The 26,922-nt window shown below is 46.8% G+C and overlaps 7 protein-coding genes across 7 annotated transcripts; 3 read left to right on the top strand and 4 right to left on the bottom strand.

Moving 5' to 3' along the window:
• Positions 1 to 6,489: 6,489 nt before the first annotated feature.
• On the bottom strand, positions 6,490 to 8,839 carry LOC131210180 (uncharacterized). Its single transcript, XM_058203390.1, has 2 exons — positions 8,673 to 8,839; positions 6,490 to 8,612 (listed from the first exon to the last, which is right to left on the bottom strand). The coding sequence occupies exons 1-2, from the start codon at positions 8,837 to 8,839 to the stop codon at positions 6,644 to 6,646; spliced, it is 2,136 nt and encodes a 711-aa protein (XP_058059373.1). The 3' UTR covers positions 6,490 to 6,643.
• Positions 8,840 to 9,740: 901 nt separating this feature from the next.
• LOC131209609 (protein lin-9 homolog) lies at positions 9,741 to 11,998 on the bottom strand. Its single transcript, XM_058202714.1, has one exon. It carries the CDS (start codon positions 11,896 to 11,898, stop codon positions 10,135 to 10,137), a length of 1,764 nt encoding a protein of 587 aa, XP_058058697.1. The 5' UTR covers positions 11,899 to 11,998; the 3' UTR covers positions 9,741 to 10,134.
• A 353-nt stretch (positions 11,999 to 12,351) lies between these two features.
• LOC131208841 (RWD domain-containing protein 1) lies at positions 12,352 to 13,262 on the top strand. The gene has a single exon (XM_058201746.1). It carries the CDS (start codon positions 12,466 to 12,468, stop codon positions 13,183 to 13,185), a length of 720 nt encoding a protein of 239 aa, XP_058057729.1. The 5' UTR covers positions 12,352 to 12,465; the 3' UTR covers positions 13,186 to 13,262.
• Positions 13,247 to 14,727, bottom strand: LOC131208840 (cysteine and histidine-rich domain-containing protein morgana). The gene is made up of 3 exons (XM_058201745.1): positions 14,501 to 14,727; positions 13,666 to 14,435; positions 13,247 to 13,594 (listed from the first exon to the last, which is right to left on the bottom strand). The coding sequence occupies exons 1-3, from the start codon at positions 14,568 to 14,570 to the stop codon at positions 13,343 to 13,345; spliced, it is 1,092 nt and encodes a 363-aa protein (XP_058057728.1). The 5' UTR covers positions 14,571 to 14,727; the 3' UTR covers positions 13,247 to 13,342.
• Positions 14,728 to 15,128: 401 nt separating this feature from the next.
• Positions 15,129 to 24,530, top strand: LOC131210350 (uncharacterized). The gene is made up of 4 exons (XM_058203582.1): positions 15,129 to 15,175; positions 22,804 to 23,632; positions 23,703 to 24,032; positions 24,120 to 24,530. Exons 2-4 carry the CDS (start codon positions 22,826 to 22,828, stop codon positions 24,474 to 24,476), a joined length of 1,494 nt encoding a protein of 497 aa, XP_058059565.1. The 5' UTR covers positions 15,129 to 15,175; positions 22,804 to 22,825; the 3' UTR covers positions 24,477 to 24,530.
• LOC131207498 (uncharacterized) lies at positions 16,718 to 21,423 on the bottom strand. The gene is made up of 8 exons (XM_058200113.1): positions 20,963 to 21,423; positions 20,425 to 20,722; positions 20,056 to 20,336; positions 19,376 to 19,983; positions 19,303 to 19,318; positions 17,976 to 18,663; positions 17,534 to 17,805; positions 16,718 to 17,466 (listed from the first exon to the last, which is right to left on the bottom strand). Exons 1-8 carry the CDS (start codon positions 21,330 to 21,332, stop codon positions 16,841 to 16,843), a joined length of 3,159 nt encoding a protein of 1,052 aa, XP_058056096.1. The 5' UTR covers positions 21,333 to 21,423; the 3' UTR covers positions 16,718 to 16,840.
• Positions 24,531 to 25,133: 603 nt separating the features above from the next.
• On the top strand, positions 25,134 to 26,252 carry LOC131209855 (signal peptidase complex catalytic subunit SEC11A). The gene is made up of 3 exons (XM_058203004.1): positions 25,134 to 25,395; positions 25,471 to 25,727; positions 25,796 to 26,252. The coding sequence occupies exons 1-3, from the start codon at positions 25,327 to 25,329 to the stop codon at positions 26,022 to 26,024; spliced, it is 555 nt and encodes a 184-aa protein (XP_058058987.1). The 5' UTR covers positions 25,134 to 25,326; the 3' UTR covers positions 26,025 to 26,252.
• The last annotated feature ends 670 nt before the right edge of the window (positions 26,253 to 26,922 follow it).

Below are 26,922 nucleotides of genomic sequence, written 5' to 3'. Positions count from 1 at the left end.
GATGCCTTGTGGAAGCTGCGGCGTATGAACGAAACGTTGTTTACGTGCCACAACGTTACCGGAAGCAAGCCAACCCGTAAATAGGCCAAATCATTTCAAACTATCGGTTCATGGCCGCGGATCATTGGTCCAGGAAGTAGGGTCCTATGACACCGCGAGTCCTTAATGCGCACCATACCTTTTCCGGATTACTTTGGGCCTCTTTTCAATCGATTGAGGGTTTTCAGTGCCCTAGATGTGGTAATTTAGCTAGTGTTCGTAGACGCCAACTGCAATATGTGGCACTTCTAATGGCTCGAAACGCATTTTGAATCCCCATTTTTGTAGTAAATTTTAATCATTTTCACACGTTCTTCTAATGTTGATCGATTCATTTTCTAAAATGGCCGTTCAACTACCAGTTTGTTACTTGAGTTGAGAGATATATTCATAAATTGGAAAGTATTGGCAGTCTGTGATTTCGAAATTACGAAATGGATAACATTGTATTATGAACCCCACGAACGTGAGGAATAGTTTACTCACTCACTTATTTTCCGTTTAAAATATTTAATAATCGGCACATGCTCATAAATAGTAAACATGTTGATTCTAATGAACGGTTGTTTTGTTGTTGTGAGGTTACAATATATTGGCATTTCGTCTCAACGTTTACTTCGTTTAAATGTAAGCAACCGGTTTATTTATTAACCGGCATTTATTAGGTGTTTACTCCACTTTGGGACTGCCAGATCGTAACTGGAACTCACGGGATGTTTGAGCCAAGTACCATTAAATCTGCGTAGTGATCTTGTTTAGAGTTTTTCATGAAAATTTAACACTATTTTAATAGGATTAAATTCTACACTGGACGCTGTTAAAAAAGGAAATCTTTCTCATGTCTGTTATTCATATCATTATCTATAGTTTATTGACTAGACAAACAATTAATAATAGACATAGTATAAAAGAGGTCCGATAACCAGTAAAAGCATTTCCTTCAATCAAGAGAAGTCTTTATCACATTGTAATGCTCTTTTGAGGGCATGTTGAAGCAGAGAAGTTCATAAACTCCTACAAGTGACCCCAGAGTTTCTATGGCAACTGCGGAAGTAGTCAACAGTATTCGGTCTATCCGCTTCAGAAAAACTTCAAACATAGTATGAAGTGAACGTCTCCTTACTCCAAACACTACTTTCTGGTTAATAATGTTTACCATTTTTTACGATAACAAAAGCAAACTATTTGAACAGTTGCCAATGGAAACGAATGCCATAACTTATTTAAATCGATCATAATTCGGAGACCATGCAAAACTTCTATGGTACCTCGAAAAAGCATTGCGAGAGCTTCATTGATGTCGTAATTTATTGTGTTTACTTGCATGAACCTGTTTCTAAGCTCCGTTGACTGTGGCGAATTTCCTACCAATCATCGTTAACCAGTTTCTTTTATTATTCATCTAATTCACAACAAACCACAACCAAAGTGTAATAAATAGAGACCACTGAATGGGCTCTCCACTTGATCGTTATTGATCGCTGTAATAGTTATCGTTCGCTCGGCTGTAATTGATAGCATAAACAATCGATTTAATGTTCTCCACCCTGTGTGACATAAACCCCAAGAGCCGATAATTAATTTTCCCAATTAACCGTTGGCCACCGAGTTTACCGTTTTGAGAAAATCCTCGCTGCACGAGAGACGGTGATAAATTGTCTGTTTTTATTTAACCGAACACCCCTGCTGAGTGGCCTGCCGACACCCACTGAACTAGATCACATGTCGATTATTAATGGGCTATCGTTTCCGTTTTCCAAAAACAAAAGAACACAAAATTCAACGATATCGTTGAACGGCGTCCACCTGGCGGCGGTTTTGGTTTCGCAACCCACCATCGGAAGGCTTGCTTGTTCCTGATCGTGGAAGGACACACGATGGCACGACACGGTGCGGTTGAGCTCTGCCTACGCCCCTAATCCTAATCACCTCGGTCTGTGGCTCAAGTGTCAAACAACCACCGCCTTCCGTTGCTACCGTCCGGACAGTTCGTCCGCCCGCAATTCAAACAGTGTGAACATTTATCAAAACCTCCCACCTGGGTCGCGGTGGCTAGGAAACCGTTTCAGTCCATCAACTTCGGTTCGGTTCCTCCCCGAGGGGCAACCATTCGTATCGAAGCTATAGTTTGTCAGCAACCGGGTCTTAGAGCTTAGCGATGACCACCCTGACCCCTGACCGTGTTAGGGAAGTCGCAACGGTGTCGCCTTGATCCGCGGCCGACGCTCCGAATTTTGCGCACTCGAAATGTGACTCGCCCTGAATATCGATCGGAGTCACCCTGTCCTGGAGCCCTTCTGCTTCCTACCCGACCGGCCATCCTTGGACCGGTGTTGACGTCTTCTATCGTCCTTGAGGTCGTTGATCTGCCATTCGCCGTTCGGTCTCGCAGCAACTCGCGAACCTTCGAGGACTTAAGTGACGCCTCATAAACATATCCCCAGGCATCGGGGCAGCCGTGTACAAAAACGGCCCTAAATCGGTTCAGCGGTTCAACAGGTTTTACGGTTACGATAGGTGACGAACGCGTTGAGTTCGCGATCACGGCGAGCCACCTCTCGTCATCGCCGCCGCCACGACCGCTCCGCCGGCACACGAATTCGGTACCGTGCCGACGTCGTCCTACCGGCTCCACCTGGTTGACCGATCTTGAACTTGAACGACGAACTCTGCCGCGCGACCGGCAACGGAAAGCCGTTCGCCGGTATTTTTTTAGCGAAATCTTGTCGATCTCTCGCTGCCAGCTGCCAAAACCAAGCCCAACACCAAGAAGGACGGGGGACGGTACAGAATAGAAGGCTCCTCGGCGGTGGCTCTGACGGCAGGACGGAACTGTTTGAAGCGAGGAATTATAAATTACGCATTGCCAAACCGTTAGGGCAAGCCGGGCCGGGCATTGCAGGGTCACAATCTGCCAGGTGGCCGCGAGAATAGAAGAAGAATATCAACACAACTACTTTGAAAACATAATCCTTTCCGTTTCACAGTGTTTTAATTCGATTTTTTCGGTAAAGCGAATGTGCACTTCCTTAATCACGTGGTGTCCTTGCCAAATGCTAGTGTGGCTTAAATTTGGCTTAAGTGCATAAATCAAAATAATTAAAGTAGCATCTCAGCATTGGAACACTGCCCGGTTCTCTATGCCCGGTGCTGACCTCATGTAGGTCAAGAATGAGCCCCGAAACTACAAACGGGCCGTGCGTGCCTGTGTCCAAAATCCTTCAAACAGCGCTACTTGCAATCAGCCGCCTATTACTGGATTTATGACTAACATAGGCGTGGGTAGCAGCTAATAAGGTGCCCCTACGTCTACTACTCTACCACGCACCGGTACGGTACGGTGTACTATTTTTCATTCATTCACAATTACCATTTCATAGCCCAGCGTTTGCTGTTACAGTTAGTGGGCTGCCCTCCGTGCGGGAGACCTCCAACGGCAGACGGTACTCAAACAAACCGCCAATCATTCGCTCTCCGGAGAGATACTAATCTCCGCACGGTTCATTAGGCCAATCGGGCGGGCTACGGTTGGCTAAAAAAGTCTATTTACCTTAAATGAAAACACGTCTAGCAGTTTTCCCACCGCCGCCCGGTTACTGGGCAGCCCTCTGATGCCCGTCGATGCCTGGCGATTGTTATCTGGCAAGAGGGCTAGTGGCGAAGTGGCGCTAGCACGCCAACTCACCTTAGTGCACGCGAGGCCACAAAGCTCGCCAACACTGGCGACCTGTTTCACAGCGAATCTCGGAAGTAACCCTCCGACACGGTGCACGCTGCACGTGAGTTCGTCAGCGAGCGCGTAACCTTCTAGGCCCGGCCAGGTGGACGTAACCGGCGCTGACTGCCATTCACTCGCGGATAGCCCCCGCCAGACAATGACCGAAATCAAGTGCATCTCATTAGACCAGGCGATGCACCTTAGACCGTCAGGTCTAAGGATGTGAAGTCGGAATGGATCCGAACGTCTCGGGTCAAACGGCAAAAGGAGCACGAATTAGTCTTAGATTCCGCTCGACGGGATCTCCATCATGGTGGGTTCTTTTCGCGGAAATCTGCCCGCCAAGGACACACCGGTGGAATGTTCAATGAACCTGCACAGTTTCGTCCGTCGCCGGTTCGCGTCAAGGTGAAGATCACGATCGAGCCGGCTGTGACGATCCGAAATGGTGATTGTGTGTGCATTAATTGCTACCGATTGGCAAGGACTCACATCCCATGCCTTCTGTTGGGCTGTTCTGATCCAACCGTTCGTCCTCGGCGCCGGTGCTCCGAATGCCATTGCACCACCCGGTTGACAGTTGGTTGGTGAAAGGCAGAACATACCGTGACCAAAGGCTACGCTCGTAACCACGGCTACGACAAGGGCACCAATGAACGAATTCAACGGGCGAATGGTGCTGCGATCACCACGATCGTGATAAGTTCTAGGAACCCCCTTGCTCTGATCAGCTGTTGCCGGTGCCGACACTGGCATTGCACTTGAAACAAGTCTTCAGCTACCGTGGCCGTCGATCTCTGCCACGTTTATCAGAGCACAATCGCCTTTCAGTGGGTCGTTGTGCACTTGATTTCTTGATTTTCATGACACGCAGACACCGACCTCTTACACTCCGATCGAGAAGAGTGAGAGTGCGGCCGGATCGGTATTTCCGCCAATAAAAATAACCTGCACAATTATGGCCCGCGATCCGCAGCGACCCAGGCACAGACAGTAGAACCCCACCGGGAGACCCACCGACGGATGTACGCTCGGTCTGATTGACCAATCGTTGTCATTCTTCGGTCGAGTCGATTTCGTGCGTCCCTCAAGTGGACCATAAACTTGTGATCACTTCTGACAACATCATTAGCGGTGACCAGGGCGGACCGTGCCGCCGTGTCTCCAATTCTTACGATCTTGTGTCGAAAGTGTCGCAGTTGGAATTTTTCAATTTTGGATCGAAAAAGATTTTGTCTCTCCGATGGGCTTCGTGGAAGGGCCTCGCTGCAGTTTGACCAAGGCAAAACTGAGGTCCACGCTGAGGGGCTGTTCGTTGCCGTTGTAACTAATTACTGTTGTAACGGATGTTGGATGCTCGATCGCGTGTGAAACACTGTCCGTGTAGCAAAGGTCAGCACGGAAACCGCAAGCCGAGCGTTGGCGACAATCGGCCCTCCGGCCGAAGGGTTGCGTTTGATTTTACTCCATTAGCCCACGGCACGCCATTGGACGCCCGGGCCACGGTGTGCACTGGTCCGTCGAGAGCAGAAATCCACTAGACATGGGAGCTGGGGAAGGATTCCCTAGTCGGAAACATGTAACGACTTCTCATCAACATTACTCCACTGCCAGTTATTGACCTTAACCATCGCAAACAGCGATCGGAGTTCCCTGGTGGCACCTGAATGCAACCGATTACTGTGACCTTGTGGTGGGTGATGCTCCGTTAGCTGGACTTATTTGGTCGCTTCGTTCATTAGAACGCCCAGAGGAGTAATTGCCAGGGGTAATTTATTTCTATACGTCTAATTACCCTTAAACCAGAATCGCCACTCCGAAGGTAGGTTCAACAATCTGGCCGACTCCTGTCAACATGCGGCTTGCTTCCGGCATGCTCTCCGATTGCCAAAGCCACAAAGTTCAAACGGTTCTCTTCCACCCCATCGATATTTTCGTTCGGCCACTGACACCCGTATGCAGTCAACCGTTATTAAGCCGTATCCTAAGCGGAGTTAGCCCCGGACAGCTGTTCTATTATATCTCATTAATCACGCGCCACACTTGAAACGATCCGCTCTGGGGACACCATGCTGGGGAAGGTCTGTGACGAGGCGGATCGAGAGGTTTGAAAACCCGTACCGCAAAACCAATTTAACCGAAGGAAACCGAAGCCGGAACGGGTGCCGCATTTAAGACACGCGTGCGTATGACACGCGAGAAGGGGAGCGTAGATCAAACGCATGCTTGCGGTACCATGGTGCCACGATCTCCCATCAGAAGCTGCTGCTAATCGGTTCGTGATCGAATGTAGAAATGATTCATACGGTGTAAGAAATTGTGAACATAAAATGTAACCGTCTGTACCACAACTAAGTACTAATATTTTTAACCCTCGAAGTACGGCTTCCGGAGGCATTGAGCCAATAACTACACAGTAAAATTATTCAATTTTCTTAAATAATTAACGTAATCCAATTCCTGCATACCTTAGATTCAGTTCGTCTATTATACTATCGCTGCTAAAACGTCGAATAATGTTTCTTCCTGCAATCCTCTTCAATAGAGATGAAGTAATTGAGCAATGGTAACTATGGTTTGAAAACAATCATAAATTTGTTCTCCAAAGCCACCTATCAGAACATTAAAAAAACACATTTTAACTGTTTTGCAAGTACTATTTTCATCATTTGGTTTTATTAACAACTCCAATCGATACGTTTACTGCTCTGTTTAAAAATTCATTCAAATTAACATACAACATTTAAAAATATAAACAACAATAACCTTACATTTATTGGAATGTACGTTTCGTGTCGGATTTGATGCATGAGTATTTTGTTTTCCAACTCTTTATATGTTAAAAGGCACTTACTAAAATACACACTTTTCTCATACTTTATCTGCTTAGTATGAGAGCGCCAACTGCATGGTATCGATTGATTTCGCCACTGTGTCACTTGTTGGACGACACCATCTTGCTTCCATGCATTGCAATGCGGTTTCTAGCAAACGGTTCCCAACTTCAAGCCACTTTCCGCCATCAGCCTCCTTAGATGCGCGCCTATCCACGAGCAAAGCAAGGTTTCGTCCTTCGGCCCGATGGCGCAGAATGTACCCGGCCAGATCGATTTCGCTGCGGGACCCGTTTTCCGCCAACACTGGCTCCCCGGTGACGGTTTCAGCTATCACAATGCCGAACGCAAACACGTCCAACGCAACAGTTACGTCACCACGCACTGCTTCCGGAGCCATATACGCGTTTGTACCGATGATTTTCGTCGTGGTCATGGAGGTGGTCGATTTCAGTAGACCCAGATCGCCCAGCTTCGCAACTGAACCGTTCAGTAGAACGTTGGCCGATTTAACATCTCGGTGGATAACATTGGCCCGTTCATGCAGAAACTTGATTGCATTTGCAATGTTTTGTAGGTACTTCAAGCGACAAACGCCGTCCATCGCCAGTTTATTTTCGCGCACCTTCGCTAGAGCCATTTCCAGGCTCCCATCGTTCATGTACTCGTAAACCAAGCAGAGCTGAGGACCGTTTGAACAGTAACCCAACAAACTCACAATGTTAGGGTGGGAATGCTTGGAAAGTATGTCAAGTTCCAGTTGGAACTTCTCCCGATACTTATACTTATTCGATTCAAGCCGCTTCACGGCTGAAACCGGAATCGTTGGCGCAAGATTCACTCCCAGAAACACCGCACCAAAGCCACCAGCGCCGATCCAACGTCCATCGGGTGATTGAACAACACCATTTGTAAATTTCTTTGAATTGAAGTTATCGGTCACCAGCTCCAACAGTTCGTATGAATATTCCGCCAGCACAGGAGAGGATGAGAACTGTATGAGGTCACCATTTGACTCATTTGAGACCATATTCTGTGCATTACTAAGCTCTTGAGATTTCTTAGAACCGGTGCCGCGGATCGGAGATCCTGAAGAACTGTGGTTTATTCCATTTGTACAACCTTCAGCGGAGCTGCTTGTGCTGGAATCAGTGCCACTCATCGGCGGATCATTGATCGCATAGGTGTTGTCATTGAACCCGGTAGATTGTGAATCACTTGGGCCGGCAAGTAATGCTGATAAAGCGGGAATGCCTTCACTCTGCTGATCAATTCGACTCACATTTACTTCCTCCTCCGTAAGGCCAAAAATAGACAGGTTGGGACTTTGGTGATTGTTGTGGTCATCTTCGTTCTGCATATTCCCAGCCTTACGATCGTTCTGAAGTTTTGTTGATTCTTCTCTTTTTTCGCTTTGGTTTTCATCCAAGCCCAGAATGGAAACCATCGGCAGTGCGTCAGACAAAATGCTGTTAACGGCAGCTGGTTCTATTGGTCTACGCTTCATGCCGGATGGTCCGGGAAATAATTCAGGGTACTTTTCTGCCATACCAGAATTCCGTATGTCGGATGAATCCGAATCGGATTGGGTGTTGTTGTTGCTAATCGATAGTTGTTGTTGCAACGTAGCGTCCGCAACCGAAGAAATGGTGTCCTTAATTTCAACACGCTTCATCGGACCCATCTTATCGTAGTAATCGCGATTGTTTGCTATCGTGATCGACAAATCTTTCTGCAGCTGTGACGAGTTCGGGTAACTAATGTCATCCAGCAACGATTCTGTTTGGTGATCTTCGGGCAGCGTAATGTCAATCGGTGCCCCAGGGCCTTCCTTCGGTCGCACGGGCGGAGTTTCTTTCAAGAGATTGGTAAGGTACTCCGCGGCACGGATTTGATTGGCCCGCAGTAGTAGCGTTAGAAGATCACCAACCGTGGGTCTTATTCTACCCGAAATACTCCACTCAATGAGCAACAATTTGGCGGGGGACAAATTGTTCCGAGCGCTCTCCGTTTCCAGCGTGCTGCAATCGAAAAAAAACTCAGTCGCAAAGATAAACCATTGCCAACGGATGGTGACTCACGCTTCATGTGCACCGGTATACTTCGGTGTATACTCGTCCTTCGTGAGATCTTCCATATTTTGCGGAATCAAATATAGAAAATCCCTCCAACCATCGCTGGTGTCCAAAATGTTTGCCAAAGTATCCAAATATGAAGCCATGTGGCGAACTTCCAGCTCTCGGTCCATAATTCCGGTGAGTAATCAACTAAAACTAGAAAATTTTGTTTTGGTGGCTGATCTGTGTTTTGATTACGAGCAGTTGAATAGACAGCACAACTGGAAAACATTATGGCACAATGCTAAGCAAGCATTGATCTGCTGACAGGACTAGAAGCCTGAGCGAATGGGAATTATGGCAACTAAGCATTTTTCCGAGGGTCAAGTTTTGCTCAAAATTACCCATTATTTTTAATTTTTAATGGAAGTTTGTAATCAGAGCCAATCATTATCTCTATTAAAAATTGCATCGATGAGTGCAATTGCAGACCCAGAAAACGCTAGTTTGCTTAGCGCAAAAAGAATTACTTTGGCAAGACCAAAAGCTATGCTCAGCACACAATAAACATGTTGACTTTAGTACAACCTTTTTACTACCAGTCTTTTCCTCGTTCTTTTTGTTATCATAGCCCACAGAATTATCCTAGCGGACCGACGCACGATTGATATCTCTGAGAAAAGTCTTAGTAAACAGGCGGAAACGCGTGCCAATTCCTGCCCCACACGTTATCGTTATACATTTAACGTTATCAGTTTGATGCGTTCTATCTACTGATATACGAAAACCTAAAATGGCCCGCTGCCGAAAAACAAAGAACCTGGAAGAGGTATTTAAGGTGATGCCGAATTTGAGGCGAAATGATACACATTGAAAAACAGACCACAATCGCGTGGAAACGATTAAAGAAAATCATGGATTACGATTTTAGTACTTGTACTAAACGCTGTAACCAAGCCGCAAATGCTAATCAATAAAATGTTCAGGTAAATATCTGGAATCCATGCACACCAAATGTTTAAAAATCAGCAGATTTCTATTGTTGTGTTGAAATACAAAGGAAAATACTCTCGTACAACACAACTTCAAGGAAACAACCTTAATTTATTTGAAACACTATTCTAAGATGTACATCGAACTTACAACCTGTTGTTTATTTTGCAAACGGCAGAGCACGCATTGGGTTGGGTGGGTTTTCTAAACGATAAACGAATGATCTACGGACTAGCCACTACGTCTTCCCCGTTCCATATAATTTTAATGAATAAACCTGAGAGAAATTACTGCACAGACGTTATGGTCAGCGTCTCGTAAATTAAATTTGCGATTTAAATATAGCTCTGTTTTTTATACTATGATACGACGCATTTATAAAGTTAATGACGAAAAATTGTTTTCCAAGATTGTTTTGTGAAGCTATTTATCTTGTTTTCTGGTCAAACTAAGATATGAAGGTGAGGTGTCAAGGAAAGCATATCGTAGCACTTCAAGAATCCTTTTCATCTTTAACTTTAACTCCTTCTCGCACATTGCCATTTGTCAGCTGTAAGTAGTTGAAAGGATAGGCAACATTTGTATTGAACATAGAAACATTTCCGGGTTCCAAACGCTCCCTAGTTTCCGCCAGGCAGCCTCTCATTTCCATTGCGATATCCGTGGTGCTCGTTCCCACGCTAGATGCAAGATACAGGATTGTTACAAGATTTTTAATCAAATCAGCGATCTGTTCATTCTTCACATTTCCCTTGTTATGCCTATCGAACACCTTATTTGCCTTCTCTCGGCACTGTTCGCGGAATCGGCTCGGTATTATCATTGCTATCATTTCGGGATCGTGTGTCAAACGTGTTACTAACACTTTAAGCTGCTCCAGCTGTTTTTCCAGATCGCGGTTGAGCTTCTCGATCGCCAAGATCAGCATCGCGTAACGTCGCTTGAACTCTTCAGGGTACGGATTTTGATACGCCTGGTAGATTTCTGCCTCCGATGACATGTTTTGCAAACGCAGCAGCTTCATCTGCTTGGCCGAAACAGTTTTCTTGGTTCGAACAATCAATTCCAGATACGTGACGGGATAACCTCCGATATAGTCTCCAGGGAAGCTTCCTTTTTTCGCACTGTACTTCGAACCCCCAACGATCAGGGGATCTCCCGTGAATCTGCTCTTCTGGAAGTCGTGTATAGTGCGCTTTGTCATCCGCGGCGCTACGTGGAACGAGGCCCCTTTCAGAGCCTCTCTGTAGTCCTTCGTGATGCTGTTCAGCTTAATGGTTGGCGTCGTGGTCACGGAACTGACCTCTGTGTCGGGAACGAGGCATGGTTTGATGGTCGGTCTATCGAAAACAATCTGGTAGCTGCGTTCCTCTTCGGCGTATCCTTCAACTATCCCGTCGAACACACCGTCGTTGGATGATCCGTACAATCTGGCCATTACCCTCGTACCCTCCGCGATACGGCGCGGAATATTGTTCGGTAAACCTTCACTGAACGAAATGTCACAAAGATTGTTTCCCTGAAGGATGCGCACTTTTTCACGCATTTTAAACAGCTCCGCTCGTTCCTGTGCTACGAAGGCACGCGAAAAAATTCTAGGTTTGCCAAACGAAGCGCGAATGCGGTTCCATTCAGCGCGAGTCAGATTGTTTGTTTTCAACTGAGGGAATTGTTCTTTCATCAGTTGCTGGAAAGGCGATCCCGTACCGAGCACATACTGGTCGATGTCACTGTAAAACCACTCGTAGTACACGAAGCAGTGCGCCCTTCGCAGCCGTAACAGACTTTTAATCTGCAAACCCAATGTTTGATACATCTTTTTTTCCCATGTTGCGATCGGGTTGATCGATTGCATGATATTTTTTTCTTCCGTGTCGATCTTCCGTTTCTTCATGCTGTCCTTCAGTTTTGCATAGCGAGACGAATATTTCTTCTTCTGAATCGAGCGGGAGAAATGATCGAGCTTCCGAGGGCTAATACAAAGCAATTTACCCGGAGTGCCCTTGGCGATGGAAGATTTCTTGGTCGACATGGGCGTTTTCTTCGGACTCCCACGGACGCCAGGAACTTTGTCATTCACAATATTATCGTCGAAGAACATCCGATTTTTCTTCCTTATTCTGGCTGGCATTCCACGGGCATTGAGCACCTGAACTGGCATTTTCGAAGCAGTTCTCGTTGGGAACTTTGTACCAACTGGGTGCAATCCGAGGGCGGCTGGCCCGAAAGCAGGAGGCGGTGATCCGTCGCTCTCCATTAGTTTCAGATGACGTACAATATGATCGAATAATGAAAGACAATGGCGCGTTCCAAACTTTAGTTATATTTTCAATTTTGCACTTTTTCGTTACAACTGAACCCACGCTCCTTCTCACTTCGATTTATAGCGTACTTGTTTTTGATGCACACGCAAAACAGGCCAAATGACAGCAAAATGACACCGCATTATGGCACGGCACGAATTAAAATCTCTGCCGACAGGTAAATACGTTATAAGCTGACAATTAATATTTGTTTTTGGGCTTTCACGCAGCTATAGAAAACTAAAAATCATTATCATACAATAATTGCGACCATTATCGTTATTACTTTATTGAGGAAAGACTTGTTCGGTTACGTTGCGAGCCTGCTATAAATTCTTCGAAAGTGAGCACTTCGTCAATCTGACAATTCTTTTCGCATGCATTGTCACATTGGCCCGGTAGCGAGTTTATGGACTTTCAGCCTGAAATTATAATAAACAAATGTGGTATTCTTCCTAAACGTTGCAATTTAGTACGTTAAACCATAACTAATTGTGCGGTAGAATATACGCACCGATCCAATGGAGCGCAATTATCGTGAGGACCAAGGAAATGAGATTGAAGCTCTATCTGCAATTTACTGCGGCGAGCTGGAAGTTGAGCATACGGAACCGCATAAGTTTCGATTACCGATTGCAACCACGGAATATGATACAGTGGTAGAGACTGAGGGGTTATCCTGCAGCCTACTGTTCACGTACACCGAGAAATATCCTGATACCGGCCCGTTGGTGGAGATCGAAGATCCGAATAATTTCCACGACGGTTATGAGCAGGAGCTACTAGAACACATCCACAAAACGATAGAAGAGAACATTGGCATTGAAATGATCTTTTCCCTCGTGTCCTCTGCCCAAGAGTGGCTGAACGTCAAGTACGATGAGCTAAAAAATGCGGCGGAAAACGCGAAAGAAGAAGCAAAAAGAAAGGTGGAAGAAGAGGAGATGAAAAAGTTCGAAGGCACTCGTGTGACCGTGGAAACGTTCATGTCGTGGAAATCGCAGTTCGAGCTGGATATGGGCATCACGGAGCGGAAGGAAAAGATTGCAGCCGAAAGCAGGAAACTGACCGGCCGCGAGTTGTTCCTGAGCGACAATACGCTGAACGAATCAGATCTGAAGTTCCTGATGGATGCTGGCGATTCGATCGAAAGCGTTCGGATCGATGAATCACTGTTCCAAAACATCGATGATCTAGAACTGGATTCCGACACCGATGACGAAGATTACGTGCCCGAATGAGCAGAGAGCAGTTGCTTCCTTGTTGCTTAAAGATTTTGAAGACGGTGAAAATACAGTTAAAATTTCATGAAATATGATTTCTTTATTTCAACTCTGCTGAAAATTATTACAGGACCACGATTGGTGAAGAGTGTTCTTAGTAGAAACATGTAGAGATTTAGTCCTTAATTTCAGTTAACGTGGCAGTGCGCATGGTGGGCTCTAAATCCTCCAAGTCTACATCTGAATCACTGTCATCACCGTTGCCTCCTTTGCTGTCTTCTGCCACAGTCTTAATCGTATTGCCATCCGTATATTTCTTCTCCCGAGGAAAATCCAACTTGGCCCAAGTGCCTGGTTCCGCTTTCACCAACGTTATTTCCACTTTCGTGCCAAACATTTGCACCTTGCACTGATTCACATCAACAATCTGCCGCAAAAAGAGAAAACAAAATGCGTTAGACACTGAACAAACAATGTTCTTGGTGAAAATGAGCTTACGCCACGGAGTTCCATGTCCACCTTATATTCATTTCCGTCTTGCTGAGGGAAAAGCAGGGAAACCGCCAACCGGACAGGATTCAGTCGTACAAAGCTCTTGGCATAATGATAGTTTTTGGCGTAAACAGTGACCACCACCGTGGTTGCCGTTTGATGCCAATCCAAACGGCACTTGATGGCTTTCGATTCATCCTCCGCACTGGACCACAAATGTTTGCCTGATTCACATCCGGCTTGGTTCATGAACGCTGTAAAATCGGACGTCCTACGCTGGCAGCAGGACCAGAACTTCATGCCCTCGTGAAAGATCGGTACGCCGGGATGGTAAACGCATTCTTGCTTCTTCTCAGCGGCATCTTCATAAGTGATGTTGCATCCACCGTGTTTGCACACCGTTCCTGGCTGTATCATTGCTAGTTCCGACGGTGTTTTCTTATGCGCGATCACCGGTGGCATTTCATCAATTTGCTTCCGGAAAGCTGGCGCAACCCAAGGGTCCAGTGTTTTGAGTTCCGTTTCGAACGGTGGTCGCGGCATGCTTTGCCGGATGGGTTCGCGAATTTTAACCTCAACTGGTTCTGTCTCTTTCTGTGCAGCTGCGTCATCCTTCCGTTTTTCCGGCTCAGGTGGTTTTTCATTCGAATGGAGTCCGCGTGTGCAACCTTTTATATTTAGAAACTCTGTAAAATCGACACTCTTCTTGCTGCAGCAGCTCCAGCCTTTGTATGCGTCATGAAAGAATGGCTCGCCGGGGTGATGAACACAGGAATCTGATAATGTGGAGGAAATGTGGTCAATCATTGGACAACAGAGATCTACCACAAGGGCTACCTACCGGAGGTATTCTTTTGTGGGTCAAATTTTTGACCACAACCTCGATTGTAACAGGACACCAAAGATGACATGCTGCCTTTCTTTGGCTCGTAAATTATTTTGTTTCCAAATAAGGTATGAACTTCCGTTGATCTATCAATACTTTTATTTATACGTTTTCCTTGTTAACGTTCTCTCCTTCCTGATATAATATTCGAGAATGTTCGAGAAACAGCTGAACGTTGCGAATAAGCGATACTTTTTCACTTCAAGTGCCAAAAGTGCCGCCCGTCGGTTTCGGTTGACAGCTGAAATGCTTTGCTCAAAACACGAAACCACAACAAAAGGTTCGATGGAAAGTGCCACAGTATATCACAATCCGCGCCATTCGCAACAATTTCATTATTTATATTTTGTGCAATGTATTTGAGTTCTTCTTCGTCGTGATCAATGAAGCTCCATTACAATTTGTCTTTGTGATACATTGGCAACGTTATTTTAGAAAAAGAAACATGTTTAATTTTGAACAATTCGACGTGCCACAGTCGATTTTAATTTGCACCTCAAGGGAGTTTCTACTTGCAATGCCCAAGAAATGTCATAACAAATGCCGTTCGCGAAATATTATTCAGTTGCTTGAGTAGCGCAGCCGGTGCACGGGTTGGTTATATTTTGCGTGTTTCACCAAAAGAATAAGGTATGTTAACGGTAATTCTTCTTCACAACCGAACCTTCACTTTCCGTGTTGCCTTTTTCCGATAAACCGTGATCCAAAATCTCCTGGAAAAGTAAAGGCAGCTGCTTTTCAAAAGCCATAAACGATCGGCACACCGAATTGTCGTTAGATTGTGACACAAATCGCTTTGCGCTAGGATGGCTATTTATATTATAAGCATTTTATTGATGAGAAATGGAGCAAACCTACCGTTGGTCCACGATGTCCGGAACTCAGTTCACCTATCAAATTTGTGGGCGATTGATTGAGTTGCTTCCCCACAGTTCGGCTAACGTTCCCGGATACATAAAGTGGGTTGCCTTGCATGTGGTACCCGTGAAAGGTTTTTTAACGAAGATCCGATGTGGCGGATGTCCATGCTTAAGGCTCCGCCGGCATGAGAGGAACATAAAAATCTGCTGTACTGTCTGGATAGGTTTATCTTTCCGGGGAATCACTGGTTTTGGTGGTTCTTAGAAAAAGAACACACTTAACATGTGAATGAAAACCAGAAACGTAATACAAATTACTGTAAAAGAAAATTGGTTTGGTCGATAATCCGTAACATCATGCTGAACGAACTACTTTTGTGTCTTCCTTTCAAAGTCTCTCTGCTTAAACTTGTTTTCACAATCTTGAACGAACAACCAAATGTGTTCGTTTATCAAGCTTCTTCCGCCTCAGTACTGATCGGAAGGTCATTTGCACAGCGAACAGGATGCGCAAAATGTACGCTGCAAAGGTTTAAGTTTATTATTTTGTATCAAAATGAGAACGAGCAGAGCCCTTTAACACTCAAGGTTATGTACTGTCAGTTATGCTTCGAACTGAAGACCTTCGCTTTGAAACCAATTGATCAGTGGGACGGATGATGCACGGACGAGCTATAACAAGATACTAAATTACAATAATATTCATGATCGGGATATAATCCATCAACTTTTATAAGTCCGAAACGCCATAAATAAGCTCTGCCTTATTCATCCATTTCTCAATAACTTTCGGTTCGGTTTAAGTTGTTATCTAATGTATGAAAGTAGTGCAAAACCGATGTTCTATTGGGATTGCACATTAGTCGACCAAACAGTGTGGAAGTACGGCCATTGAAGTATGGACATATAATAAGTCAATTGCCCGGCCATTCACCCTCAGTTACAGCCGTATCGCCTGCTTCCGGCATCATATTCTTACTTCAAGTTCGCACTGGGTTAGAAGGTCGTCCTTGTTAGGGACGCCTTGAAGTACACGAGTAAGGCCTAATGAGTCTACTGTTCTGGTACATGAGCACAATGCTTGCAACTATCAAATCATACGTTTTAGTATTTTGAAAGTGTTAATAACATTACTCAAACACGAAGCATAATCGAGATAATTGGTTGTGAAATATGCAAATTAGAAATGCAAAAGGAAAATAATCACGAATTTCAATAAGAAACGTAATTTCTTTCAGAACTAGCATTAAATATTAAGGAATTTACCATTTTTTTAGACTTTATTACGTCATGTCATGTCATGTCATAACTTTATCTGTCGATTTAACCGCATATCTACTTGACACTTGAATGCATATTTTAGATCAGAACATCTTCATAGTATTGTCATCACACAAAGCAACGTATTACAACCGAATATCGATAGCCGGATAATTTATCTTGGTTCAAAGCGCAGCCAGTAATCTGCGGGCGATATGATGACACCCGTTGATCGTTTCGATAAATCCGGCAGACGGTCGGATGGAGGTTGCCGTAGGTTAAAATTCTGCATGAGGGCGGCAAGCGTTAGAAACATGATGTTTCTGGCGAACGTTTCACCCGCGCACAATCGTTTGCCAGCCCCAAACGGCAGGGACATGTCCTTCGCTAAGCACAGCTTTCCGGCATCGTCGAGGAACCGTTCGGGGCGGAATGTTTCCGGATCGCCCCAGTACTCCTTCTGGTTGTGCATCGCATCCATGCCGATGAGGAGGAAGCAATCCTTCGGTAATTCGTACCCTTGAAGTGTGGTATCACTTTGCGCCCGATGCGCAACACCGGACGGGACCAGTGTATCGATTCGCATGCCTTCGCGAAGGGTTGCCTCCGTGAAGGAAAGGTACGGGCGATCGTCCAGCGTTGGTAGGCGTCCCTGACCGACAACTTGGTCGATTTCCTGCTGCATCCGCTCAACCACGTGCGGGTTGTGAAGGAGTCGTTCCAGAAGCATCGCAACCTGTGTGGTTGCTCCAGAGATAGCAGGAAAGAAGAAGTCTACCAAACCGAGCACCATCTGATCGGCTGTAAGTTCACAAGCACCGAACGATAAACTAACGCCGGATGAGCTTTGTGTGCAAAGGTTTCTTACGCTGGAAGGTGAACTCATTTGCCTCCTTTGGGGTGGTCTTCTTCATCTCCTGGAAGTACAGGTCCAGAAAGCAGCGGATGTGGTTTTCATCGTACGAGCTCTGATACTTGTTGATGATCGAATCAATAAAGTTATTCACGGCCAATGAGGCATTGCGAATAGCCTCATATTTTCGTGAAATAGGGTAAATAAAGCGCGTCCACGGGAAGTAGCTGAGAATCGTTCCATAGTCATCTCCCTTCCGTTGGAAAACCATTGCATTTTTGCCAGTTCTGTAGATGAGTGAAATGGAAACGTAATCATTGGTTTGCGTATGATCACTGTCAGAGAGGATCACTGTCGGCTCTGTGATACTCGGCTGTGATGGGAATACTTTAAAATTCACTAATCGATCATCGTTTTTACCGAAGGACACTTTTGGCCGAGTGGAATTCTCACTTACTCGTACAAAATGCCAGATTCTTCACGCGTAAACCGTTCGCCCGTCACGATTTGTAGAAACGCGCTCGCAAAGGGTGCAAACAGAATGTTGGGACACTTCACATAACCGTCTTTCATAACACTCTTTTCGTGCTCAAACTTGGGCCCGTGCTTTAGCACGTCGATCAAATTCAACAGTTCACTGTTCACTTCCGCTTCGTGCGCGGGAAACCTGCGACCGAATCCGTAATCGCGAAGGTAACGCAGTATGAACCACCGTTGCTCCTTCCAGTTCGGACCGTCCGTGAAGAAGATGCCGCGAAGATTGAAGTTTTTGTCGCGCATCCGGGCCAAGTACAAATCGGGCCGCCCGTCGAACTCCTTGCGATTCAACACTTCACGTGCTAAGGCCAGATCGTTAACGACGACCGCCGGAAAATTCACGAGCGACACGCCAAGCAGCTTGGTACGGTAGAAATTGCAGAGTGCCGTAGCTGCCTTATGCAGGTGGCGATTGTTGATCAGCAAAAGCGTGCCATAGTCCCCAAGAAACGGTAACCGCGGTGGCCCCGGTGGAAATTTGGCCGGTCTGTTAAACGTCGAGCGATAGAAGTAGTAGAGCAGCAGCGAGCACACGGTGCCCCAGAGGAGCACGCTCGTCGTTATGAACATCTCACTGGTTACTGAACCGGTTCCGTGTCGGATGGTTCCTTTTTATAAGAAACTACGGTCGGAGCAGAGGTCAGGCTTCCTTGTGAGAGATAATAGAGGGCTGCATGTTTGTTGATTGATAGGATGACTTGTGGAGTGCAGTATCAACCGTTAAAGTCTCAACATCGTGGCTAATGTTGGAACAAAAAAAAATGTGTCACTAAGGGCACGCACTTATCTCACGTTGATTGTCAATCGGTGACACACTTTCACAAAGCCCACATTGTACTATTTCATTGATAGTCTACCAAATGCTAATTTAAACACGCGTTTGTGGCTTCGTTTAAATGCGTGTCATTTTATTTCATAAAATCTCAATAAAATAATGTCGCTTTATTTGTAATGTCACTCGTGCAATGGTTATACAAAAAATAATATTCGAAGTATCTACAATGTCTACAAATTTGGAATTGGACTTCCGCGGAGTGGAAAGTTAAGTGGTAGTTACGTGTTACCTTCGTGATACAGTTTAAATCAAATATTTAGTGATCGTATCAGTTTCCATGGAACGCAGTTACGAGATGACCTGTCGAGGGTTTGTCTATGTTTGTTAGAAGGTCGTTGACCGTCAGTGATGGAAAAGGTCCTTTGCGCGTGTTGCAAACAAACTGTACGGCAGGCAATTGCTTACAAAATACGAAGAGAGTAAAAGCACTGCAAATAATTCACACGTTAAGTTAATCACTAAAAATCCTATTCTTTCTCCCGTGCCGAAAACTTAATTCTATAATCGGGTGTTGTGCGAATGACACCGGTAAGGTGATGCTTCGGTTCCGGTGGGCACTCCGTGCAGAACTCGAACTGCTGCACCAGCGTCGTCACCGTGAGAAAGAGTGCGTTGCGTGCGAACGTTTCCCCGGCGCACACTCGTTTGCCAGCCCCGAACGGCAGTGACATGTCCTTCGCTAGGCACAGCTTTCCATCGACATCGAGGAACCGCTCGGGGCGGAACGATTCCGCGTTCTCGAAAATATCCTCCTGATGGTTCACTTTATCCAGTCCGTTGATGACCAGCGTCCCCCGCGGAAGCTGATATCCTGCGAGTTCCGTGTCCACTGTGGCAACGTGTGGGATTCCGGACGGCACCAGAGTATCGATACGTAGTGCTTCACGAACAACTGCTTCGCAGTATGGCATATTGGCACGATCGTCTAGCAGCGGTAGCCGTACGTGGCCAACGTTAAGTTGAATTTCTTCCAGCATCCTCTTGACCACTTCCGGATTGGATACCAAGCGCTCCAGCATCAGTCCCAGTTTGGCCGGTACGGCAGAAAAGGCAGGCACCAGAAAGTCGGCACAGCCAATAACCAGTTGGTCGTCTGTAATGGGACGCACAACACAATCAATCATCGCGAGTTGTTATCACCCGATCCAATCATCCTGGCGCTTACACTCAAACCCGAAACAATCGGTGCCCGTTGTGGCTTTGGTGCCATTGCGCCGAATTTCACGAATGTACGCGTCAATGAAGCAACGCGTGTCGTTTTCGTCGTACGTTTTCTCGCACTGCTCGGCGAGGGATTTGATCACTCCGTTAGCCTTCTGATTCACCTCCCGCAGCAATCGGTAGCGGCTGAACCCGGGCAGAACGTGCCGTATCCAGGGTATGTAGCTCAATGCGAGCCCATAATCATCGCCCTGGCGATGGAAGGCGAGCGAATTGGCGCCAACCCTGCAAAGGGGGATGATGAGTGAACGATAAGATCCTAGATATGATTGGATCTTCACCAGAAACTGTTATCAACTGGCCCGCAACTCACTCGAAGAGAACGGCTTGATCCTCGCGCTCCAGCCGCGATGCGGTGAGCATGCGCAGCATGACGTTCGAAAACAGCGCGAAGAAAAGCTGCGGACAGAGCGCATACCCGGACGCGTTGAGTAGCGCCCTTTCATGATCGTGTTTCGGTCCCTCCTTCAACAGGCTGATCAGCTCTTCCAACCCGGCCTGCAGATCCTGCTCCACGTTGTCGTTTCGCCGCCCGAACCCGTACTCGTGCAGCGTTTTGAGAAAGAACTTTCTCTGGTCGCGCCAACTGTCCCCGTCGGTGAAGAAGATTCCTACCGAAAAGATTGCTCGGGTCAGCTGTGTTGTAAGCGCTTGAAAAAATTACTCCGTTCAAGGTCTTTGGCCACGGTTTTGAAAGCAAACCACTAATCACGACGGCTGCACAACGCGGGATCATAGGAACCTTTGAAAGGAGCGCCTAAACTCGAACGTTTCGAGTGTTTACTTATCGCCACGACGTTATCGCTGCGGGGGGTCACAGCGTTGAAGCGGACAAAAGAGTTGTACTTTACCTCGTCGTGCGTACTGCTCGTCACGGAGGCGTGCCAGGAACAGATCCGGACGCCCCTCGAACTCGCTTCGATGAAGAACCTGTCGGACGAGCGCGTGATCGTTTACGATGACGGCCGGTAATGGGCCCAGATACAGCCCCAGGATGTTGCTCCCGTATAGTTCGCTCAATTTGGCCGCGGCCCGGTGCAGGTGGCGGTAGTTGAGCGCCAACAGGAACGGATAGCTGCCCAGCAGCGGCACTCGGGGCGGTCCCGGTGGAAACCGATCCGAGGGGCGATGGCGCACGTACCTTATCACGTACGCCAGCACGTTAAACACAAGCAGCACCCCGAGGGCGGCCAAAATTAGCTCCGATACCGACGATATCATGCCGATTACCGTGCAGATGATGATGGCGCGCGAGATACCAGTAATTGGATAATGGAACACAGTTCATTAATTCACCGCTCGTTTCTACAATCAAACCGGTGGCCGCTCTCTCAGATTAGTCCGTTCCGGGCTAGGCGACGGCCAGTGTACGACTGAACATTGCGCGTGTAACGCTGCCCCGGGTCGCGCGGACGAACTGTTTGGTTTGTTTTCTGTCCATTTTCATCTCCCCCTATGTGTCTCCAAGAACGCACCGCCACTGGAACCGTCTTCTAGGGTCGTTTCCATTCATTTCGGCCATCGCCGTCGAAGGGCCTGATGGATGGCGTCGTAGTTATATTTTTAGAAGACGTAAAAATCTTCCACGGCCGCCGACAGGGCGCAATAGTTGGTCGGTCGCGGGCTACTTCACTGTGTTCCGCCAGCCGCAGAGTAAACTGAAATGACGCTCCGGTGGAGAGAGGATTGCATCAGTGTGCGCGCCCCGTTGTTACCATGGTAACGCCGAAATGCGCCTTGGAAGCGCCACACGAAAAGCCGTTGCCGGCAAGGGTTGCTTCGCGTGTTGCGTGGCCAAGGCTGACTCGATGAGAACGGTTATGGGTAGCAGAAAATGGTTTTATTTTCGTCAACTTTCGGCGCGCGAGGGAGATATTATCGCACGACTCGGTTCCGGATGGGTTCGTGTCGTCTGGCCTCCGGATGGCGGTCAGCTGTTTGGAGCGGCCTGCTGGATCGTGGAGGGCAGTCGGGCGCGGCTCCTATATATGTAAATAAAGTTGACCGAATTTAAAGCAAACAAAGAACGAAACGCTCCCAATGCGTAGCCAAATCAACCTTCTGCACAAATATTACGCATTGGTGAACGCGGTGCTCTTGGCGGGGTCTTCATCCTCGACTCCGGTCCGGAAAACGGTTGGGCGGCTTGTGTTCGTTGGCAAAATAATTATTTGCGCTGTAGAGGAGGCTTGGGTAGGATGTGAATGGCGCGACTTGGCGCAATGTTTTATTGCGTGATTGCGATTATTTTGCCCATTAAAGAGTCGCGACGGACAGCAGCCTCTGGCTGTAAACACAACAGTTAAAACCACAAAAACCGGTTGATAAGTTTTACCATAAAAGGCTTCGATCGGTGTTATGCATCGCAGAGAAAAACATTGAAAAGTCGCCGCAAAGACGTTGGAAACTGTAATAAAATGCTACTTGGAATCTTGAATTGACACAAACAAGATTCGCAGAGCTTCGAATCTGTCTTAAAATTCGGCACTTTGTCACTGCTGACCTTCCCATTTGATTGCCTGTTTTCGGTAGTAAAACTGGTTGTAAACATGCCGCTGTGGCGTGCGTGCGATAAGAGGGGAATACGCTCTTAAGATTTCGGTTTTAATTGCGTATTTTTGTTTACGTTTACGAAATGCAACACATCGTTTCAATGAGTTCTTTGAGATTCTAATCTTCCCGCATTTCGCAGCACCATCGTCGTTTCCGTAACCATGGAGATTGACCCACAAACCTTGGATCGTGCGACGGATTTGATCAAGTGCTGCCGAGTGCCCCGAATTCCGAGCAGCATCGACGACGAACCACTGCAGCGGGTCACCTTCCAGCAGTTCCTGCGGGTGCTGGATGCATCGCTTCCGGTGGTCTTCGATTTGATTGCCAAATGGGGCGCAGCGCTGACCGGGTACGATCGGTACCGTGGAGAAGACAACGCCCAGTTCAAAGCGGAACTTGCACTTGTGATAGCTCAACAGTATGTCGATCATGATGGCACCGTTTCGGAGTATCAGACCGAATCGAAGCCGCTAAGGCAACGTATCGGTCAGTTCTATCAGGGATCAGAACTCGAGCAGCTGCTGACCGGACAGGGCGGCGGTGATGAGGTTTTGCGTCGAATCTACCAGCACTATCGGTGCGTTCTAGCGAAAGACGAATGGAAATACCATCCGGCGGACGTTGGTGGGTTTGTACGGATCGTGGAGCTGCTGTACGGTCCGCACCCGCTCGTGAGCCCCGTCGAGCTAGATGACGACACGGCGGCGTACATTCTGTCGGTGGGAATTACGTTGGTCGAGTTTTTTGAACCCGCGTACCAGCAGATGGGATTGCGCTTGTTCTGCTCTCTGCTAGGGTCCCGCCACAAACCCGTCATGAGGCGCACGAACATTCATCGGGTGGTGTACAGCAATGCCATCAAGCTGACCGCCAAATGCAAGCAGGAGCTGTTTCTAGACGTACTTTGGAGGTGCATCTATCAGTACGTCGAAATGGAAGAAGGCAACATGCTGGATTTTTCCAAGGTAGGTCTTACTTTAGCAACTACTTCAGATAAGGCTGCTTCATCGATTGGAACCTTGTTTGCCATCGCAGTGGAACACGGTAGACGACATTATGGAGACGCTGCTGGACGGGCTTCTGTTTGAGTCGAAGTTGAGCACATCGAGCATTTACTTGCTGTACCTGCTGAAGCTGCTGGCTATCGATGTGCCAAACTACATCATCGACGAGCTGGACGAGATACAATCGATCGACAAAAAGTGCCACCTCTATGAGGGGGTGTGCGAGCAGCTGCGCCAGGAGTGTTTGGCCGGGTTCCACAACCGTCGCTACTACCGGTGGACGAAGCGAATCATCGAAATGCTACCTTATGAAGCAGTGAAATGCCAGGGAACTACGCGGCAGCATGGTAAATATTGTCATGTACGTTTGGTTTCCAATTGTGTTGCCTTGCATCGAGTGGTTCGCTAAATACGATTGATTTTCGTGTCTACGTTTCTCTGCTTGCAGGGTATCAACTTGCTGTTCATTCTGGTCACGTTCCCCGTTGAACCGGAAGCGCTCCAAACGCATCTAGGCATGCAGTCGAATTTGGTCGAGTTCTTAAACACGTTTAAGCAGTACGAGAAACAACAAAGTGTGGTAGCCTCGCGGCGGACAGCCGTTTCGAAAGATTTCTTGTACTGCCTTAAGGGGCTGGTTTCCGTCAGCAAAACCATGCTGATGTTCCTCACCTCGCTTGCGCCGCTCTACTTTCCCGAGCATCCCGATATGGCCGCCCTTGGGCAACAGCTAGCCAACGATTATGCCGATTGTGATTCCATCATGTATAATTGTATGCAAAATTTGTTCGAAAAGATGAGATAGATGCAATGTGACGTGTGAAAATTTCAATTTGCCATTATCAAAATATAATAGTCATTATTAAGGAAAGGGTAAAGATTGGTTTGTACCAGCATAGAAAAATCATTGCAGAATCATGACGTTAGGACCGTATCGAGGCCCACATCCTCTGCATTCTGCGGGAGAGGCCCTTTAATCCGTGCAAGACTTTTATTTTCACTCGTAATCGAATGTCGAGACTTGATTAAACATATTATTTTCAATTTTATTTCATTTGGGCATTGCATTATAGATAGACAAAAACGAAATTCAAATTGAAAGTTTTTGAAAGAATTGAAATTTAAATGCAGCAGGTATATATTGTATTCGTAATATTATGGGCATTCCGGTCACATTGAAGCACATGTTAATATTTAAAAAGAGCGTCGCTGGAAGTGGAACTGAAAAATGTTCCTCCAAACCGTTTGAACAATAACTTTTAGCTCAGATTTTGTGAGCTATCAAATGCCACAGACGATTGGTATATTTGAGCAAATGTTTATAGTCGTAGGTTGTGCACGTGCGTTCAAAGCAGATCCCGTACCGGTAGGAGCGAAGCCCTCGAGACGGTGTTATAAACGCAACCTCGCACCGATGACAGCCGGTTGAGTGAGCGAAAAAGCTGCTTTGGTTTGTAGCTGTCAACGGGACACGTAGTCCGTCGTCGGAACGAATACGCGGCTTAACTGGAGGAAATCTGTATTTGTTCGCGAGCGGCAGGGAAACAGGCCACAGAAAGGCCGCCAGTAGCTTAACGCGGCATTCCCGTTGATCGACGCGTATCTTCAGTATCGTTCCGGCAATCCACTCGCCGAAAACACACGATCTCAGCAGGATGTGGATGATGGAAAGCCTCGGTCTTAGCGGCCTCACTGGTGGCGTCCAGCGGATGGATAAGCGACAAGTGAGTGATGAAAGTTGATTCGCTTTGTTGGGCGCAGCATCACTAATTGCTTCACGTTTGTTTGCCCACCGACAGTTTTTGTTTCAAATGCTGAGCTTTGGGATGATCGTATCGTCGGCACTGATGATCTGGAAAGGACTGATGGTCGTTACTGGCAGCGAGTCGCCGATTGTTGTGGTACTGAGCGGTAGCATGGAACCGGCTTTCCACCGTGGAGATCTGCTGTTCCTGACGAATCAGGAGGAACCGGTGCGGGTTGGTGAAATTGTTGTGTTTAAAATCGAAGGCCGTGACATTCCAATTGTACACCGCGTTATCAAGCTGCACGAGAAGTACGCACCCGAAGCCAACTGTTAACGTTTGCAGTTCGTTTTAACGATCGCTTTCTGCTGTTTTGCAGGAGTAACGGAACGGTCAAGTTCCTCACGAAAGGCGACAACAACTCTGTGGACGATCGGGGCCTGTACGCGCCGGGCCAGCTTTGGTTAAAGAAAACGGATATCGTCGGACGAGCCAGAGGGTTTCTGCCATATGTTGGAATGATCACAATCTACATGAACGAGTATCCGAAGCTAAAGTTTGGAATTCTGGGCCTATTAGCGCTGTACGTACTGTTGCACAGGGAATAGAGCCACGATGCGGACTCTGTGGTTGCGACACAAGGAGGAAACCGAGCGCACAGGCTTCCGGACAAACGCGCTCTTCGAAGCATTACATTTTGTTGCATCGTTCTACCAGCTGAAAGTATCTGCCCGCGGGATTCTCTTGAAAATAAAGTACAGTGTGTTGGCCGGAGCAAATCCTGTAGTGCACACGAAGCACAAATGGGGGTTAAATAAAATAAAGTAAAAGAATGGACTGACAACTAGAGCTTCAGAGAGGCTCAGAAAGAAAAGGAAATAGGAGAAACATTTCACGCGAAACATTTCAAGCCACATTACTTCCGCAACGGCGCTCTGTTGGTATCGATTTAAATTGAAAGTAATCGCAAAAAAATCAACAGATGATACGTTCGAAAAGTAAGTTTTAGTGTACTAGTCTCGGTTTTGTGTTGAAAAATAGGAGATGTGTTCCTCATCTACTAGATCACCCGCTAACACAAACGCAATAATTCGATTGAATCGAAACAAATTAATTTGGCAATAGTAAAGAAGATTTGGAAATCACCGCTTAATAAGAACCGAAGCTTCTCATGTAAATATTCGTCATGTAAACGAATGATACGATCCGCTACCTCTAATCCGCATGAACTCCTGTTACAATACCAGCCTAAACAAATCGAAATGACCCGAAACAAAAAAAAACATTAATTACGCACCATTGCAAAAATAGGAATGTCGGTATTGGCGGATCACTTATCGCTTTGGATCGAGAGGGATGGATGGTGCCCAATGATAACGCAACCTTTCACCTCTAATGGACCGCGATCTGCGTCCTACGGTGCGGTATGGGTTCTGTGGAACGAGAGAGATGAAAGGTGTTCGGCGATAACGAACATTTGATCGCCGATCGACACGATCTGCTACC

This window comes from Anopheles bellator, chromosome 2, assembly GCF_943735745.2.
Source record: "Anopheles bellator chromosome 2, idAnoBellAS_SP24_06.2, whole genome shotgun sequence".
NCBI lineage: Eukaryota > Metazoa > Arthropoda > Insecta > Diptera > Culicidae > Anopheles > Anopheles bellator.
Note: the sequence above shows the minus strand (reverse complement) of the source record. Positions and strands in the feature narration are given on the sequence as shown.